This window comes from Telopea speciosissima, chromosome 7, assembly GCF_018873765.1.
Source record: "Telopea speciosissima isolate NSW1024214 ecotype Mountain lineage chromosome 7, Tspe_v1, whole genome shotgun sequence".
Lineage (NCBI taxonomy): Eukaryota > Viridiplantae > Streptophyta > Magnoliopsida > Proteales > Proteaceae > Telopea > Telopea speciosissima.
In genome coordinates this window covers 5731460-5748791 of record NC_057922.1, presented here as the reverse complement: position 1 = coordinate 5748791, position 17332 = coordinate 5731460, and the positions used below count along the sequence as shown (strand labels likewise).

The following is a 17332-nucleotide window of genomic DNA, read 5'->3' as shown; positions in this document are numbered from 1 at the left end:
CTTCCCAAGATCATAAGTTCAACAACCACATACTACTCGACCGATATGAGACAAAAACTCCCCTATTCCTAACCATGGGAACTGCACTCACTACCTCAGAGCATGCACAAGCTTGACCCAAAAGTGACTCTTAGTGCCACCTGTTTAAGTGTCTCAATGGGTACCCGACCAATTACCTGATGGGCCCTAAATGTGTCTATCAATCCAATAACTAAGATAGCAACAAAGTTGACATAATCAAGCAAACAATGCTAATAATTCAAAGAAAGAGATCGATGATCGATCCCTCTTATCAATTACCAGCCACCAGTAAAAGAGGTAGATTATATAACAAAAGCATTTGCCACCCCCACATGTTTATTATCAAATCTAGAAAATGACCACAGGAGTGGCCGGAACACTTCTTTCTTTTTACGGGTTTTACATAAAGAAGAAACACTAGTACAAGCTGCCAAGATAATGGATTTTCAAAAGTGATTATAGAGAGTACTACTATCAATCACTACCAGAAGAAATTATTTATGTGAGATGAAGCCTCTGTGTTATCCATATCATGTGATGGAGAATGGATATGTCTCCCTTCATACGTAGTAATCACCATCCGTGGGTCTTCGGCGAATCGTTCAACTCGTTTCTTAACTCGGCAATTGTCCTGTGTACAACGATAGTAACTCCTGCAATAAGCTCAGTTACAAGCAATATTACTTTAAAATTTGATTAAGAAGAAAATTCTTTACTAAGAACAACATAATCAATTATTAAGGTAGGAAGAGATTCAATGAATCAAGTATATCAGATAGAATCATTAAAAAGGACAAATAATTATGCAAGCATAGACTAGAAAAATATCTGAATTTGGATATATAAATGGGTCAGACTCAGAATTTGTCAATCTAGGCAAATGTGTTCAATGAACTTTCCCAAAAGGAAAAGGATTGCAAGAGAAAATAATATGAGGCCCATAGGAGTCTAGAGGTCTTATCTGAACCAAAAAAACCCAAATGACTCTACTTGCATAGTTCCTCTGAAAAAGATACCCTTACATGCTCCATTGAAGTGATTGTTTGAAATTACACTCCACCCCTTCCTTTTATTTTCAGTGTCATATATCTATACTTATTGGGGGTACTCCAAATGACCTAAGATGCTTCTTCTCTGACTTAGTGGGAACTCTTTCTTCAGATTTTTAGGTAAAATTAGTTTATCTCTAAGATTAATATCCAAAACTCAACTCATCAAAGCCTAATTAGTCTCAAGCCCCAGGTTTAAGGAGAGTTATTTCATGTGGGCAGCCAGCATAGTTACACTCAAAGACAAACCTTTAGCATGGATCCTTTATCTCTTAAGTATATGATTACTTGAATTTCAAGTAGCTAAATTCAAGTTGAAGTGCAATTCCTGAGCAAAAAACAAAGTTTGGATTGAATTGAATGTCAAAGATGGGGAAAATGGTTCCAAGACGGGGCAGTTAATGTGCCAATTCTAACTGTTGGATAGAGAGGTCATGGTTTAGAGATTGGATCATCGATCTGCACGTACCAACATGTGAACGTACATCTCAGAGCCAATCACATTTTAATTTTGTTTCTATAAAAACCTCTCCTCCCCTTGTAAATGGCAAAAATAGGATAGGTGGTTGGCTCTCACATGTACGTTCACCTATTGGTCTGTGCAGAGGAACCAAACTCCATGGTTTACATCAACAATGAGTCAAATTTCAAAATTTATTTCAATCACATATCCTTATGTACTGGCATGCATCTCCATGTATGTCTATGTATGCCTACAGTACTCCATCCATTATTGTATGCAATATTCTACCGTAGCCCTTCATTTTTGAAGATCTATTTTACAACATAGCAAACTCCGAGAAGACCAAAACTTCACATGTAAGTAAGGGATTTGGGGATTAATTGTTTCAAAAAATTTGAACCTCATCTGATCTACCATGTGACACTTAGCAATTAAAGTGGTTATAAGGAAAATGATATATTCCTAATATGAAGAAAGAATAAACCCAACACAAGAGAGAAATGGTCAACAAAATTACTACACAGGGAGCAATCATGGTCTCTTGAGGAGGCCCACACTCACGGGAGAAGATGAGCAAACAAAACTTCTTTACAAAAGAAAAGCACACATACCAAGATGGATAAAAACCTAATTCTTGCAATAGTATTCCCTATCTTCTTAAGGAAAACAAACCTTAATCCTTGACATACATGGACTAAGTTTTCCTTAATCCATGGTGAAGAGAGAATTTCTTCACTATTGGTAATTTGACTCTATAAAAAGGTGAATTTCTTCGTTAAGTCCCACCCCCCATTATATGAAGTTGAAGATACCCTTCCCCAATTCAATCAGAGGATCAGATCCCATGATTGAAGAGATTCTCTCTTCACCATGGATGAAGAGAAATTGATTCCATAAGCAGTTGTGCATGCCCAAAAATTTATGTTAATAATTTTCCAAGTCCTTCCTAATTGCGTCTTTCACAAGCAAAACAAAAAATAGTACTGCTCATAACATAATAATTTCTAACAAATACCTCGTCATCCAAAGGCTTTTTATCTATGCTTAGTATAGATTCATAGTGTATGGTTGAAGACTTTTTGAATGCCTTTTCAAATAGACATAATCACTTGTACAATATTGCCATGTAATTTGTGGTTCTCATGAATGCTTTCTTCTTCTTATCTATAACACATCAGCTCCATTTTCTCTCAATTTTTACAATATAGTTAGCCCATTTCTTCACACTTGCAACAACCTACTTAAATTGCTCCAAACTTAATATAGTTAATAAATAAAGGAAGAGGGATTCCTGAAAAGCAGCGTGGGGATCAATGGGAACGTGTGTGGGAGCATCAATATGGACAAGATTTCTGTCCGAATTTTCATGGTGGGTGGGGTGATCATTTCACGTCCCTCTGTGTCTAGACACAAGGCCACCCTGCCTGTTAGGGTTCTTTTTCCTATAAATATAATAACATAAAAATATTTTCAGTTGAATTCATTTTTTCTTTTGGTTGTTTTCTTCAAAAGTCGGAGCTAATCCTTTTCTACTGCAACTTTTTCAAGTAAAAAAAATTAAATTAAATACAATATGAGTTAGCAAAGCTGTTAGTAATTTACCTAAAATACAATTACAGAAAAAGATATGAAGCAAACCACAAACTATTCTAATTTAGGACCCATTAGACTGATTACACTTTATAGGTCTCTTTACCTACACTTTTGCCCTTCCTCCTTCTGTTTTCTCTTTTCCTTTTTATTTTGTGGGGTGGGGTGGGGTGGGGTGGGGGGGGGGGGGGGGTGGTGATGGTGATGGTGATCTTTTCGGTACAGGAAAGGAAAACATTATATATATACAATCCAGCTTTAACCAACACACTTCCCAGATGTAGGCGAGATTCAATGCCAATTGCCAAGGCTTGGCTTCGACCAGCCAAGGCCTTTACATAATAACAATCGGCATTTGTTCCAATAAGCCATAAAATTAACTCTCTTTTCCATTTTATCCCATACTATGGCTATTGTAGGTTCCATTAATTGCATTTTTCCTTTAATTTTTACAAGGTTGTATTTGATATGCATTCTTGAAATGCGTTCACGGTCCATTTCGCGTTTTGAACGATAAAATTGACTATTTTTATCATCCAAGAACGCAAAATTGACCCAGAATGCATACCAATTAATGCAGCTTTAGATTCTAAATGCATTATATTTTCTTTCTTAGGCAATTCTTCAATTGAAGCTTGGTTCATAAATTTAGCACCTAGAAATATTAGAGAGCAATCTTAGCTACTGTTATGTAAACAAGTAGTCAAAAATTTCAACTTTGTCCAAAGTCATATCTATTTTTTCAGATATTTATTCAAATAATCAGGGATTGGATACAAATTTAACTAGGGGTGCAAGATGGCCCGTCGAGCCCAAGCTCACCCTGAGCCTAATAGAGCCTGGGCCAGGTTAAAAGCCTGGCCCAGGGTTGGGATTTCTAAGCTCAGCTTCAGGTCAGGCCAAGCTGACTAGTTTGCCCTAAGCCTGTGGGTGGGACCGGGCCTCAGTCTGAACCCAACCCTATATATATAAATGTAATATATAACTATACATAATTACGTAATCATACATGATTCATAGGGGCGGCTAGCGTCAAACTGGGCTGAGGGCTAGGCTGGACCTAGGGTTGGACTTGGGTTTTGAAAAACCCAGCCCAGCCTAGCCCAGTTGCACCCCTAAATTCAATTATTGATATTTTTGCTCCGATAATTATTTAAAATTTTATGTAAGAATATAATATATTTTTGCTATTTGTAGATGGGGAAAATTACCAATCCAAGCCTACAGCTAGATTAGTTTACCTGGTTGGCCCATATTATTTTCTATGTGGTGGGATGATGCGGATTCCTCCCATAGTGTTGGAAGGAAAATATCTAGATTGGTCACGTGTCAAATTTTAAATTCAAGTTCAAACAAATATCTTCCCACAAATGTTTTCCCTTCTGTAATCCTCCGATAACTTGGATTTCCAGAGTTTTTGCCAGTTGGCGAAGTTCAATTTGATCGAAACTTGATAATGGGCAGTGGACCTTGGGGCCTACTTAACTAAAAAATTTGGGCTTCAGCTTACATGAGTCTTGGTACATATTTGGTGGACCATAAGATTATTTGGTTGGGCAAACTAGTTATACCAAAAAAAAGAAGCTATTTATCACTTTTGTTTTTAAAATTTTATTTATTGTATTATGAATATTATGTGATTAGAGACATATGAATCCTTTACAGAGTTGAGCTCAGATTGTCTGACTTGAATATTGTTGAAATGTAAGATTTAATCAAATAGAAAACATATTAATTTTCTATCCTTCCCAAATTCACTTCATTCACAACCCTATTCTTAAATACTTTAATTATTGACATTTCAATCGTTCTTTTGCATAACATGTTACCACATAAAGTAGTGTTAAAATAATAATTTAGCACTAGTTAGATAAAAAGCATGAATCAAGCTTAAAAGGTTAAAACCATAAATCCATATAAACACAAGCATACACTGAATTAGCATAATTAAAATACCCTTTTAAGTGAGACATTTTATTTAACACCTAAAAAGCAAACTAAATTCTCAAAAAAAAGAAAAAAAAAGAAGAAGTCTGGCATTCAAAAGATACTAGTGGAATTTTTGAAATACTAATGCAGCGTTTGGTATGCATTCTAGATTGATTTCGCATTCTCAAGCAATAAAAACAACTATTTTTATCATCCGAGAATGCGAAATCGACTTGAAATGCATACCAAACACTGCCTTAAATATGTCATATCTCCTTTGAGATGCAAATATCAATTCAGCAAACATGTAATTGATCCCAAACTATGCTACAAACTTAAAAAATTACAATCGTGAAACTAGCTTAGAATATTAATTAGGAATAAAATAAAGAAAAACTCAAGTTCATGACTAATCTAAAAACACATTATGATGAATAGATAAAGGTAAAAGAAGATCATCCATGGTTCTGCTGCTACTGTAAACCCAATGTAGCATGAAAGAATCGTAAACCTCTCATCACAAAAGTCAAGATACATGAAAATAAATTAACAAACCAAAAAAGAAAAAAAAATAAATAAATAAAAGAAAGAAAAAAGAATGCATCAGCTAGGCATTCAGGCTGGGGTCCCTTGATCCTGAAAGGTTCATGAAAACCCATACCATTATGATTTTCCAATATCATTTTCGAGCCCAGTTCTCATAAAAAGCAAAGCAATTCAGCACAGCTTCCATCAACCATGCACTCATCCAAGCAAAACAGTCCTAGCTAGAAGAGATCTCTCTATTCTCTACCAACACAGTTAACCATAATAAAGTGCTCCTATGCCCCTATGGTTACTCAGCCTTGAAAATGGCAAAAGAGAGTTCTGTCATGTCCACCAAAGAAAACTGTGACCATACATGCTGTAGCAGCTGTACCTTATATATAAGGTTCTCAAATTCCACGGCAAACCCTAGTGGACTGTACGTTGTGGACCCAATGGCTATCATAATTCACACTCTCACTCCAAAATAATATATAGTCCATCATTTTTTTTTTTTTTTTGGGTACTAAGAAGTCTATTCACCTTAGTGTGACAAAAAGGGGTTACAATGTTCATGAGATCCCTGGGAAGGGGGGGCTCCAGAAGTAACTCAACGGATTCGAGATAGCCCATTTAGAGGCAGTATGGGCTAATCCATTCCCAAATCTATTGATATAGACAAAATTACAGAAGGAGAAAGATGCTTTCAGGATGCAAATATCCTGAATAATACAAGAAACACAAGAAGGAGGGGGGGGGGATAGGGGACAAACAATTGATGAAGGAGAGACAATCCGACGAAATTAATATCGAACGAACTCTCAACCTGCTAGCAGATGAGAGAGCTAGTCGGATTGCCAATGCCTCACCGACCACCACCGGTGTCAATGCACAATGCTCCGTAGCAATCAAGCACACAACTCCTCCCAAATCAAAAGCAACACAACCAATTCCAAGAGCTTAGATCCTCTTGAAAACATTTTTTCATCCTCTTAAAAATATTGTATCAAAATTTTCATTGATGGTTCTTTATCATCATATGTCCACAACTTCACAAAACATTCTCTTAGATCTTATAAATTAACAATTTTTTGGTAGTGAATTATAATGTGTGTTTATGGAACTAAAACTAATACCTGCATAGAAAATTTTCACAGGGAAGAAACCTAACCACATTAGAACAAGGGCTTCAAGGGTTGTTCCTAGAAATTTAGCCCTGGGAACCCAAGGTCTCTCTAGCTAGGTACATGAGATTATTAAAAAAAAAAAAAAAAAAAAATTAAAGCTAGAAGTTTGGAGACATGGAGAGAAGCACAAGAAATGGAAGAAAACTTTAATATTAATGCTAAAGTAATGAAGATCAAATTATTAGATTGCAGGATAATATCATGATCATAAGAGAGAGAGAGAGAGAGAGAGAGGTTCATTATTAAGTCACTAACCCTAGTTATGAAGGTAGTAAAGCTCTATGAAAAGCTAAATAATAAACACAAAAAATCATGTAATGATCAATGAGAAACTGCATGAGACACAAAGATAAATTAAAAGAAGGAAGTAGCTCTAGTGTGTGTGGGTAGTGGGTACCTTGGATGAAGTGTGTTCTTCACCACTTTTTGGCCGTACTTCCTCCATTTGTAACCATCATCAAGCACATCCACGTCGCTCAAGGTTTTGAAACAAAACCTTGGATCTCTCACCTTCCTCCTTGCCTTCACTTTCTTCATCTTCATCGCACCAACTTCCAAGTTATCATGATCATCATCTTCCAAGCATCTCTTATTACCCACGTGCTGATTCACTTCTCCCCATGGCCTGAAACCACCAAAACCCAAATCCAATTAAAACTCACCATGAAAGAGAGAGAGAGATCTGCATGGAAATCCTGAAAACCTACAAAGAATTGAAAATATTCTTTTACCTTAGATTAGAACTGGATCTTTGCACTGAGGCAGCTTCGAATTCACCCAGAAGAGAAGTAATATCTCGGTGCTTTGGAGCTGTGGAAGAGAGGTTTTCAGATAGATTGCAAGTGATATCTTCTCCAGTTGAAGAAGGGTTATTGCTACTGCTGAGTCTTAAAGACTGGTTATCACAACCCAATGGAGTAAAACTCCAGTTGGGAAGAGAGGTGTAGAAACCCATCTGTGATGATATCTCTTGATCATCAAACAAGCCCTGGTTAATTAGCATAGCTTGGGAAGTGGAGGACATCTCTCTCTTTCTCTCTCTCTCTCTCTCTCTCTCTCTTCTTGATCTTGATCTTGTCTTGAATGCTATGGTTTTTGCTCTATCTGTAGAAGAAGTCTCAATTCAAAAGCCTTAGGCCCTTCTTCTTAATGGTTTGGTCTGTTTATTGACTTCTAGCTTCCTGTGTAACAGAGAAAGGAGAGTAGACTTGGTCTTCAAAAAGGAAAACTTTGTGACCCTCTCTCCCTAATCCCTATGGTAGGCATCACCACTATAGGATTTCTATTGTGTGTTTTTTTATCCTTTTCCTATAGAGGTTGATTTGCAAAGGTATTTATAAGAAGGAAGAGAGAGAGAGAGAGAGAGAGAGAGAGAGGTTGGTTTCAAAGGGAATGGAGATGGATATTAAAGAACTTTAATGAAGAAACAACTTGTGACTCAATTGTTAGATGGCATTTTGTGGTGTGATATATCATATCTGATGGAAAAGAAACAAGGGAAGATGGACGGTTCTAGATTCTCTATTTCCGCCCTGCTCCTATTGTCGTGTGCCTTACACACAACAAGGCGGAAAAGACCGCCCTATCCCTGTTCAAGCAAGGCGCTCAGACAGGGGTAAGGCAGTCTTTTGTGCTTTGCTGTGTGTTGGGTGGCACATGGCAGTACGGGCAGGTCGAAAGTAGAAGACCCCGACATGAAGATGGACCGCTTTCGCACAAAATAGATTTGAATTTCTATCATCTTCGAGATCAGACATAGACTCCTTCCTATCAGTACCACTAATCATAATACTATCTAAAATAGACATCTAGCTATTTCTTGGGACTTTGTATCCCCTAATTTGAGATCCCTAAATTGAGATTTATTCTCATATATTTTCTATTTACAAAAAAAAAGTATTTATATATAATAGGGAGATGGAATTTAAAGGAAAGAAAAGGGATAAAAATGGAAGGTAGATGTACCAAAAAAAAAAAAAAAAAAAAGAGTTGTGGCTTGTGGAAATGAGATGAGTAGATAATAATGTAAGTGAAAATTACATATCATTCAATAGGGTATCCTAAAAATATAACGCAATGATGCTCAATCTTTGGGTGCAAATCTGCCTCTTAGCTTCGGCGGTGGGGATATTATTATGATCCATCCATATTAGCGGGGGCCGTGTTTGACTTTCTCTGTAAAGCTCCATTAAAAAAGGCTTCTTTCCTTTTCCCATTTCTTTATCAACCTTTTCTCTTCCTTCTTCAAATTCCCAATAACAATCCAATACTAATCTAAGTCCTTCTTCAATTCTCTCCATGAAATGTGATCTACCTAATAGTATCTCTGCTAACCCTGTTTGAATTTTGAAACACTGAAAAGTGATACCATACCCAATAACCCAAACATACTCAAGTTCTTAATTAGTGGGGTACCTTCCCATGTGTACCCCAATATTTTGATCTCGATCAATTCAATCCCCTTTTCCTCCTTAACAACTAAATCATCTCAATTTCACAAACATGTAATGTCCCAAACAGTAATTGATTAGTTTCTTTTGTCTTTCATTCATGGTGAAAAGTGAGTACCCTTTTCTAAAATTCCATACTTATGATGACTCTCCTTGATGATCATATTCTCTTTTTCTTTTTTGGCGGTGGAGAAAAGAATGGCTGATGGATTAGATTATGAATTAGCTACCTCAACACCATACTTACATCCTAAACTATAGAATATCAACCAACATAACTTATAGGAAGAAAAAAAAAAGTAAATATTGTCGGTGTGTACTTCCCTCTCACAGTCTCTCTCTCTCTAACTTATGGGTCGGCATTTTTCTACGGAAAGCATGCACACTAGCATCATGGGGGTAGGATGGTCATTTCACTCCCTTTGTGTCTGAGCATAGGTGGTACACTCCCTCTCATAGAACTTTTCTCCTTAACTTATATATTAACTTTGTGATGGGGGACTTAATTAATTAGTTCATTCTCCTTAAACTACCAAACTGGTCCCAATAGCTCTAAAGACAATTTGGATTCTCTACTGCCAAACTGCCCGGCAGAACCGTGCAGCGTAGACATGGTGCTACACGCAATGACCGCCTTACCCCTACTCGGGCAAGGCGCTTGGGCAGAGGTAAGGCGGACATTGCACGCAGCATCGTGTTTAGGCAGCACGGTGCTGCCGGGCAGCTCGACAGTAGAGGATTTGGATCCCTCTTAAGGTGCTGATCTTGAGTAGTTGGTTGGGTTGGAATTCTTCTTTTTCCCTCCCAATAGTAATTAGAATGCATAGTATCAAACACAAAAGGATATTAATTAAAATGTAAGAACTAAGTCTAAAGGCTCAAGTTGGAAATTTATCTACCTAAAGACATAATGACCCAAAGGATTTAACAAATTAAAGAAGCCCCACCATGTACTACCTGACTCTACTAATGAAGAAAAACTTAACAACAGCAATATAAAATAAGTTTTTGCGGCTGGGTTCATTGAATTTCCGTACTTTTCTTGAATATATAGTGTATCATACTTATGAAAAACATGTATGATATAATATTTTCCAGAAGTACAAGAAAATTTGTTTCTTCTATATCTCAAGTACTAATCTCAACTTTAGTATATGAGATCTTATAATTTTATTTTTTGTCCATTATTTGGATTCAAAATTCATTAATTTATTTGAGTCACATATAACTCTTTTTTTTTCATAGAGAAGATGGTTCCTTCATACAGTCCATCAAAGTAAGATTATTGTATTATAATTAATATTTGCTATTTTGTATTCATCGTGTGGCTGTAGTTTAGTGGTAAGAATTCTACGTTGTGGCCGTAGAGACCTGGGCTCGAATCCCAGCAGCCACATTTATTATAATGTTTCACTTTTTTCAGGTTTTTACTTTATTCATTTCCCATTTTTTTTTTATCCCTTTCGGTTCCTATCTCTTCGTTCACTTATTTTGTTTAATCTTAGCTTGTTTGTTTGGATCCACGTATTCGACTCCATTAAGTTGGGATAAGACTGAGCTTGTTGTTATTGTATTGATGTTCGGAGAAATTAACAACATAGTGGGAATTGGTACAAATATAAATTCAAGAGGAAAAACAACTAGTACAATTTGAAGCTCATGGAGGGTTGACATAGCCAATTTAGATAATTAATTGGATATATAAAGTATTAGAAAACATTTCAAGAAGAAAAATAAATATCATAACCAAAAAAAAAAAATCTAAATTTTGGATAGTAGTTGAAAGTGAAGTAAAATTTTGGAATCCTCATATATGTTTTTTTCTTCTTCTTTTCAATTAAAATGTAAGTATTGAGAATAATGGAGAACAGCTTAGATGCTATATATTCATTGAGTAGTTGAGTTTACACAATCATCATTGGCAATGATTAGAAAAAATTTCTATTTTATTTTTATTTTAAGTTTACATTACACATTATTTTACTTACACACAAATTGAGAAAAAAAAATCTACTTTAGTTGTGTAATGAAATCATTTCAATTTGAAAATAATTGAAATAGGTTTGAATGTTGAATTAAGTTTTCTTTGACTAATGGAAAAACAAGATTTCACAACTGGTTTATGTGACCTGTGATAGAACTCTTGTATCATGTCTAACTCTCACCTCCTATTGTACATGATCAAAAATATCATTTCCTATGCTAATCAAAAGGCCATATCTCCCATGACGTAGAAATTCTCTTTTCACTATGTGTTAAAAAAAAAAAAACTATATTCTTAAATGTGTTACATAGGAAACTTTGTAAAAGAACAATCCATTCTCGAATTTCAACTGTAAATCGTAGTAACACATTAGGAATATTATACTTTGACTAACTTGTCAATCAATATCATAGAAGAATCAAGAACCAAGAATTCATCAATTTTCACAAATTTTGTGCTCCTCTAGTCCACTTCAGTTAATAGACTGCATCTCATCGTGCATGATGCACAATCATGTCTACAACCGTTGGATAAGAATTGGGATCATGTTCTATACATGATCATGCTCATTCAATGGTTGAAATCACAATCATGCACCATCCACGAGAGTGTACGAAAACTCTCCCCATGTAAAGGTCGAGAGAGAGCTGAAGTGATGAGATATCCCATTGGCTGATCCAACAAGGAAATAAGATGAGTAAATTATAAGAAATAATCGAAGAAAGTAGAAACATGGAACTTTGCTTTTGGTTTTTTACCCTATTAATTTGAGTTTTTTTTGGTGTGTGAAAATTACGTCTTAACTTACGTTATGAGATTGTGTCACAACATCCCAATATTGCGTGAGGCTTAGCTATGCATGATGTCACACGCTGAGTAAAATTTTAATTAATTTAATCTTATCTTTAGTTTCTGAAAAGATAACTGGATAAAAGTGTTCGGGTGACAAGAAGGTTATCATTTCTTTTTGTCGCTGTTTACGGGTGGGCCGGGTGGCAATTATTTCTTTTGGGTTAGGCCCATTGTATCCCCTTTGCTTTATTTTTCTTTTTCTTTTTTTTTTTTTTTTGTTTTTTGGGTTTTTTTTAAGGGGGAAGGGACTCTCTTTATAGTCTTACTCTCTACTCACTAGGGAGGGATCTTCATTTCTTTTCACTCTTACCAAATGTACCCTTCATTGACTAAACTTTTTTATTTGTAAACTAAACTTGGGTGATATTGGTTGTAAAGTATTTAATGGGCTAAGTTATTTGGAAAAGGGTAGAGTCTTAATAAGCTTGTTACGACGATCTAAGTTTTTGTTACATAATTGATCAGATGAGACATAAATTTTTGTAGACAAGTAGACCTCAGGGTTCTCCAGTTTATGTGTAGAGTTTACGCTCAAACAAGATTCACCAAGTGATAAAATAAAGTTGTGAAAACCTATGGGCTACAAGAGGGTCTATGGGCATACACATATAATTTAAGAAAAAAAAGAAGAGATCGATGCATTTAGGTTAATGAATTTTGACGTGTGGCTAATCCAATCCCAAACCTATCAAATTCAAATTGATCAATCATATCAACCAGTTACGATGGTAAAATTTGGTGAACCACCTTGATACGCTTATCAAGCCGAGTTGAACCTTTGTTGTATTTAATTAAAAGCGCTCATGTTCTCTATGCCGCAATGCTGGCTGCGCCCAGACACGTGGGCCTGCCACTTAGGGGGGTAGGGTGGTTATTGCGTCCACTCCCATGTGTTTGGGTGCAGCCTGCACCCCCGATACAGAGAACATTCTCCCTTAATTAAAACCAAGAGTAAGCTTTTTTCTACACAAGCTTGTCCAGATGGTTTTTGGAAAATATCTACTTTATGCCACATGGTGGTGATGTCGGATATCATTGATTTTTACATATTAAATATATAAATATATAGGTGAAAATATATTTTTCCTATTTTTTTTTGTAACAAATAGCATAAAATGATGAAAACAAGGACAAGTCTGGCTTGGGTTTTTAGACACTCAACACAGCCCAACCCAACCCAGCCCAATCCAGTCCAGCCCGGCCCGGCTCAACCCGACTCTGCATTGCACATTTGCACCCCTAATTGCTACTATCTTAGTAATCCTCCAGAAAGGCAAGGTTCGTTTCTTCTTCTTCTTCTCTCTCTCTCTCTCTCTCCCTCTCTCTAAACTTGCTGTACCATAGAGCCTTAGCAGTTACCCCTGCGTTGCTCAGACATATGCTATCTTCATTAACCTGATTCGACAAGACCTTGAAACATACACTTTCTGCTGCGTTGCCCCCATGAAATGCAAACTCACCTATGACCTATGACCTATGACTTATGCCCTATGCTTTTGCATGCGTTTCCATTGACCCCGTGCAACGTACATGGGCCACACAAATTTTAGCACATGTAGTGTTTGCCAAGTGACAAAATAGATGTTTGAAAACCACGTCTATGGGAGAGTGCACCATAGTGGTCGTAGTACCATATACATACATGGGATGTATACCAATACACATGAGGGTATTTAATTGAAATAGACTTCGAAATTTGATAAATGACTGATCCAAGGCATATACATGATTAAAATTGCCACATCATCATTTCATGTGACAATGAAATGAGTCACCTTGTTAAGCGTATAAAGTCCAAGCTGTTCAAATGAGTTTTTCACTTATAACATTCCTCTATTTCAATTTAATGAATACCAAATTGATTGAATGGTATGAATCTTAAATGGTCTCATTCTTATTATTCAAGTCTTTGTAGTAAGCTATATAAAACAAGGGAGAATGTTCTCTGTACCGCAGCGTAGCCTACGCCTAGGCACATGGGCAGCCTATGCAGGGGGTAGTAGGGTGGTCATTGCGCCCACTCCTATGTACCTGGGCACTGCAATGCGGCTGATACAAGTTTTAAAAATATGATAAAGATTTTTTATTTCAACTTCCTCCTCTTCCTTCCCTCTGGCCCCTCACTCTTCATCCTTCTCTAGCTGGTAGTGGCATTTTAACATTTCTTACCTGCCTTTGATATTGCAAAGATAATATCTTTATAATTGGAAAGCACCTTTGGGTGTGTAAAATTCACATGATCACATCACCCAAGTGAAGAATGCATTGGAACCAAATGATTGATTTTTTTTTTTTTTCTTTTCACTCTATGACTTATGGTCTCTTTATAAGTTTGATTGGAAAGCCAAACATAAATCAATTTCCAATGTTAGTTTTGAACATAATTAGGGTTTTGAGATTAGGTAGGATCTAAATTTATGACATTTGGAAGAACTATAAAGTCTTGGCTATTATTAACATGTTTGCCATTAAACTTTGCTTTTGAAAGAGTTTAATTATGGAGAATAGTGTTATGTAACTTTATATTGTACATAAAGGGGCCTAGGTTTGACAAAATTTAATTTAATCCCTAAAATGTAAGAAAAAAAGTTGGACATTGGAACAAGCATCTAATATGTTACTGACAAAAAGAATACTTGATTAAGCAACCAATTTGACTAAGATTGAATCACATTCATTGTTTTTTGGTCATTTTTCTTGTTTAGGGAATGTGTGATGATAAACCAAAGCTTTAAGTGGTGGGTCCATGATTTGATAGCCCTAAAATACTATTGGGCAAAGGTTGCTTTAGACAGGTCGACTTGATTGGCTTATGAAAGTGATTCACCAATTTTAGCCATGTGGTGGGATGATGTGGCAATTCTGTCCATTAGATAAATAGGCCTAGGGTTAGATTAGACACATGTGAAATTCCATGACCTAATTCAACCACCCTCCCGTGCATTTGTCATGCACCCTTCTATTTTCAGCTGGTCATGTATGCCCATGCACCCTCTTCTAGTCCCTAGATTTATCGCGCTTTATTTTTCCATTTGACAAATTTTGTTGAGCTGAAATTTAACCGGAGATCTTGAGGTTTTCCAGTCCATGTGACAAAAACTTAGGTTGTTCTAATAAGCTAATCAAAATGGCCCATCTTGATTAAGTTAGCCCATATTATTGTTTATTAATTTACCAAAGGGAATGCAAGCCCATGTCCAAGCCCAAGCCCTCGCTCTAGATTCTCTTATCTAAGTGCATTATGTGTAATATAGGCCATTAGGTTACCTCTATTGGTCCACTCATAAGCCAAGAAAATAGCATCATGTATTGGGAAGGAAATCGAAGGGAAGAAGAGTGATAATAAAAAAAAAAAACATTTGTTATCATTACTCAACATTATTATATATGGAAATTATGCCTTTTTATGGGGGTGTAACGGTTTTGCTCGTCCCTGTGTCTGGGCGCAGGTGCAACGCACCGCACGCGTCTAGGTAGCGTTCTTTCTCCTTTATATAAATTACTTAAATTTATTGTCATATTTAGTATTAATATTTTTTAGCTATAATTTTTATTTTACTTTTCAAATTCAAGGGATTTAAATGCAAAATAAAGTAAAATTTAATAACTAATATAAAATGATTTGGACTTAGTGACATACCTATATAGATTAATAATTATAAAAGTTTTCTTTTCAGGTTTGAAAATCTTGGTTTCCTTTCCGTTTAATTTCCCTTCCAACCCAACCGAGCCTAAGTGACATATCTCTCACATATGGGTAGGTAGGGGTTAACAATCCGCGACTGCCACTCCGTCGAAGCCCAACTAATCTGTGGGCTAAGTGGGCCATTATGGGCTCGGCTCAAGCAAGCCTCATTCTACAAGCTACACTGTGAACATTCCGTTCAATTTCCCTTATTCTTTTCTTCTGTTTTATACTTTTGTGTTTTGTTTGCTTTTTTTTATGAATTACTTTTGTGTTTTGTTGGCAAATAGATCTGAACCACAAATCTTGATGTACGTCTAGGGATATGTACAGCACAGCCCAACGGATAGATACTCCCTGAAAAGGAGTTCAATTCTATCCACGGACTAGCCGAGTTGGCATATGTTTCCTCGAATATTTTGGCGCGAAGGAAAACCGTTAAACAGAAACAGAGCTCGCAGGAGAGGTGTTTTGACGAGATCATTAAATTTTGGACGAAGATGATAACAGATTATGGTAGAGCTGGGGAACTACAGAAAGCCATGAAAGAGTTCAGAGAGATGCCTCGCAGGAATCAAGTTTCATGAAATGCAATGTTGGTAGTTCTCCTTGATGGCAACTAGATTGAAGCGGCCCGCCGCTTGTTCGGTGAAATGCCCCAGAGAAATTCAGTGTCTTACACATTGATGTTGGCAGGATTGTCCAGTTCAGATTTTGTCTCTCAAACCCGTTAGTTGTTCTATTTTATACCGATTTCTCAACATAATGTTTTCTCATGGACATCCATGATTTCTTGTTAGTCCCACAATCGTTATCCTTTGCGTGCTGTAGACTTTTATCAAGTCTTTATGGGGAAGGAGAGAGGATGACACACATGCTGGGCACGCGGCCAGCCTTTTCCCAATCTCTGTGGGGAGAGTGTACCGGTCAGGCTTTTCCTAATCTCTGTGGGGGAGTGTACCGGCAATGCCCAGACACAGGGGGACGAAATGAACGTCTCGCCCCCTCCCCCTATGAAAGGTGGAAGTTCCACCTCAAGGTGCTTCTGCGTGTGCTCTTATTAGCCACCGCACGCATATGGCTCCTGCGCTCCCCCCATATTTTATAAGATCCAACTAATTACGAAGGAATATAGGCAATTAGCTACTGGCAGTACTACTGATTAGCTATCACATTTCACACAAACTTTAAACTGCAATATCATATATTTGCCCAAAAAAAAAAAAAAAGAGAAGAAACTTCAATATCATATAGAACAGCATCAATATTAGCTATTATTTGTTGTATTTTTACAATCTAAATTAAAGAGGACTCCATTTTGGCACATACTCAACTCGTTTGATGAAATGTCTCAACCATCCCCGATCAATCCATCCCACCCAGAATTAATTAATTAGAGTAGAATAGTAATGAAAGTTGGCTCAATATCTTCCTCATCCAATTACTACTGAAAACCAAGAGATCAGTACGAAAACCAACACAACCCCTGTTACCTGACAATAAAAGCCCAACTGCAGTGCTGGAATAATTTTTGATGGTTCTGATTTAGAAATAACACTGGGTGAGACGATTGGTGTCCACCTAACAGAAAGAGATG

General features: G+C 36.6%; 1 protein-coding gene and 1 non-coding gene across 2 annotated transcripts; one reads left to right on the top strand and one right to left on the bottom strand.

Moving 5' to 3' along the window:
• Positions 1 to 260: 260 nt before the first annotated feature.
• LOC122667124 (probable WRKY transcription factor 13) lies at positions 261 to 8069 on the bottom strand. The gene is made up of 3 exons (XM_043863323.1): positions 7496 to 8069; positions 7162 to 7389; positions 261 to 674 (listed from the first exon to the last, which is right to left on the bottom strand). The coding sequence occupies exons 1-3, from the start codon at positions 7786 to 7788 to the stop codon at positions 503 to 505; spliced, it is 693 nt and encodes a 230-aa protein (XP_043719258.1). The 5' UTR covers positions 7789 to 8069; the 3' UTR covers positions 261 to 502.
• Positions 8070 to 10538: 2469 nt separating this feature from the next.
• Positions 10539 to 10610, top strand: TRNAH-GUG. The gene has a single exon. It is a non-coding gene; the product is annotated as a tRNA-His (tRNA).
• Positions 10611 to 17332: the final 6722 nt, after the last annotated feature.